Source organism: Bison bison, unplaced genomic scaffold (assembly GCF_000754665.1).
Source record: "Bison bison bison isolate TAMUID 2011002044 unplaced genomic scaffold, Bison_UMD1.0 scf7180017462789, whole genome shotgun sequence".
In the NCBI taxonomy this organism is placed as follows: Eukaryota; Metazoa; Chordata; class Mammalia; order Artiodactyla; family Bovidae; genus Bison; species Bison bison.
This window is the reverse complement of record NW_011372865.1, coordinates 47,549-50,221: the sequence shown is the minus strand read 5'-3', so window position 1 is coordinate 50,221 and position 2,673 is coordinate 47,549. Positions and strand designations below refer to the sequence as shown.

Genomic DNA, 2,673 nt, shown 5'->3' with positions numbered 1-2,673 from the left:
GAACTACTCGGTTCTGTTACAAAAGATGCCCTAGTTGCCTTCCCACCATCCTGTTTGGCTATCCTCTTCTCCCTTCAGGAATCCCTTTGCCCTCACCCATCCTTCTTCCTCTAGGGATCACCCCTGTCCCATGCACACAGGATCTTCAAGCTCATGAGGCTAGAAACTTCCCTTTGTTGCTAAACCATGCTACTTTTCCCAGGGAATGCATAGGTTTCCCTGGGGAAAATCTTGTAAAAGATAAAGTCTTTAAGACCCACACAACTTTTTAATTGTGGTTCTGAATCATGCAATAAGCATAAGGAAGATATTTTTGAATAAGGAGGGCTTTCCTTCTTTTCTCTAATTGCATCATTTGAGCAGCCACCTCCTCCACCTACTTGTAAGACCAATACTGCATCTGTATTCCTTAAAAGGGAATATTTACCTATTAGACAAAGTGCTGCTTTCCACATGGTAAGGTTTTCTTTTTGCTGACCTTGAAGGAGAGCGATCCAAAAGCCTCTGGGTTTGGAATGTAGGGTGATTCAAACACTGTTCTGTCAAGTATCTGTCAGCTGGGTCCAACTTCAGTAAATTCTTAGGAAATAAAGTTAGGATTGGAAAGAACATCACAAAGTCAAATTTAAATTGTAATAAAAACCACATTTCTTTTCCTTATAGAAGAAATGCATGGTCAATGCAGAGTATCTCGTAAACACAGTTTAGTCTAAAAAAATTTTTTTTAAAGGACCATCTAAATCACTCATAATCTCACCATTGCTGTCCTCTGGGAATATGCCCTTCCAGCCCTTTAAAAAATATCATGTATATATATTTTTTTCTTTTACAAAATCTGGCTTATATTACACACAAATTTTGTATACTGTACTTTTCACTTCCTAATTAAAAACATTTTTACAACATAATTTAAATATTTAAAATGTATTCTTAAATTTTACTTTTGGCTATACCATGCAGCTTGTGGGATCTTAGTTCCCTGACTAGGGATCAAACCCAAGCCCTTGGTAGTGAAAGTGCGGAGTCTTAACCACTGGATTGTCAGGGCATTCCCTAAAATATATTTTTAAATAAGTACATATTCATATAAAAAAATATACACTCTTCGTTTTTCTCTCGTCTTCCTCTCTGGAGGCAGGCAGCCCATTGTACATGTGTCCTGTGAATCCTTCCACGGGTACTTTGTACATATCTCTATCTGCTCTTTTTATTTTATTCAAACACACATACACACAATAGTCTGCACTTGTCTTCTTTCCACTCAACAGATCTTAAAGAGATCATTCCGTATCAGTAATTCTATATACTATCTTAGGTCTATCGATTACCTACAGGTAATGCTACCCTAAGTAGCATTGTTTTCCTTCTTTTATTATCATGAACAATGATGCAGCAAAGAACTTTACATGTTTTAAATGACTACATGGAAGTTTGTGGTATGATTTATTTAATGATTTATTGTCGGATGTCTAGATGGCTGCCATTTTGCACTATTATAATTAATGCTTTGATGTACACCTGAAATCATTGCATACATCCATTATCCCTTGCATAGGACAAGTTCCCAGATATCAAACCCACAACCTCTGTATTGGAAGGTGAATATTGGCAGTGGGCTGCTAGGGAAGTCCCAATGGTAAATATATTAAATGAATGACAATTCAACTGTTCAACTTTCAAACTGATGTAAATGCATAACAGTTCAGATTACTGTCATATTTTTATCTGTGTTAGTATTTACCAGGTACCACATTTGACACTGGGTAATTACATTTGGTAATGATTTAACAAAAGAAGTTCACTTATTTTTGACTAGAAGAAACAAAAGGCAGAAAACATGAAATTGTATTTCAGTTCTTCTATTTTACTCTATTTACATTTTAAGTTACCAAATAATTAAAGCCCTGATAAATAAACATTTGACTGTGTGAAAGAACAGATTAACATAATCCAACTGATTTAAGAAATAATTTATGCCTAATTAATCTTAAAGAGCCTGAGGATTTTTTAAAAATAGCATCTCTCAATCTGTGTTCAGAAGAACACAAGTGCTGTAGCATTTTTTTTAAGTATTTAGTATTTAATTAAATTTGGGAAATACTTCTTTACTGTGAGATTTCTGAAAGCCTTTATAAGTTAATGAACATTGTGAATCTCTAAGAAAGGTTGTATACTATGTGGCCTTTTCCAAAGGCTACACCCCCCTCCCTCACCTCTGCCCCCACACCTATTTACACAGTGTTCCTTGGAACACAGATTAACATAGTTTTAAAGCAGAGCAAAGTTCTGAGAGTGCTGCGCAGCAACTTCCAACTGTGCTAAGTATGCTTTTAAAGGCTTTGTGCAGTATAAACTCCTATGTTTCTGACAGTTGACTGAATGGGCATAAAATAAAATTGATCCATTAACAAGTATCTTTTGAAGGTCTACTACTATCAAATAACTAACATTGGCTGTACTGAAAGCTGGAGAAATGTGAAAAAGCAGTTCTTACTGAAGGGGCTAACCATCTACTTGGGTAGAAAAGCTTGAAGAAAAATTTGTGAGAACATTTTCAGTAGTCCAGAGAACAGAGACCTTCTGGACAGGGACATCAGCAGGAGGAGGAACATTCAGGCATGGTAGCAGCAGTGATCTTGCAGTTGTCAAATGAAGAGCCAGTGAGAGAGAAAT

The 2,673-nt window shown here is 36.1% G+C and overlaps 1 protein-coding gene across 1 annotated transcript in view; it reads right to left on the bottom strand.

Annotated features, from left to right (window-relative positions):
• Positions 1-427: 427 nt before the first annotated feature.
• Positions 428-2,673, bottom strand: part of LOC104981505 (cyclin-dependent kinase-like 5) — a gene marked incomplete at its 3' end in the record, with an annotated part of 41,310 nt that continues 39,064 nt past the window's right edge. Inside the window, exon 10 of the mRNA XM_010831009.1 lies at positions 428-579. Within this exon, the coding sequence (XP_010829311.1) occupies positions 428-579 (152 nt within the window). The remainder of the gene's footprint in view (positions 580-2,673) is intronic.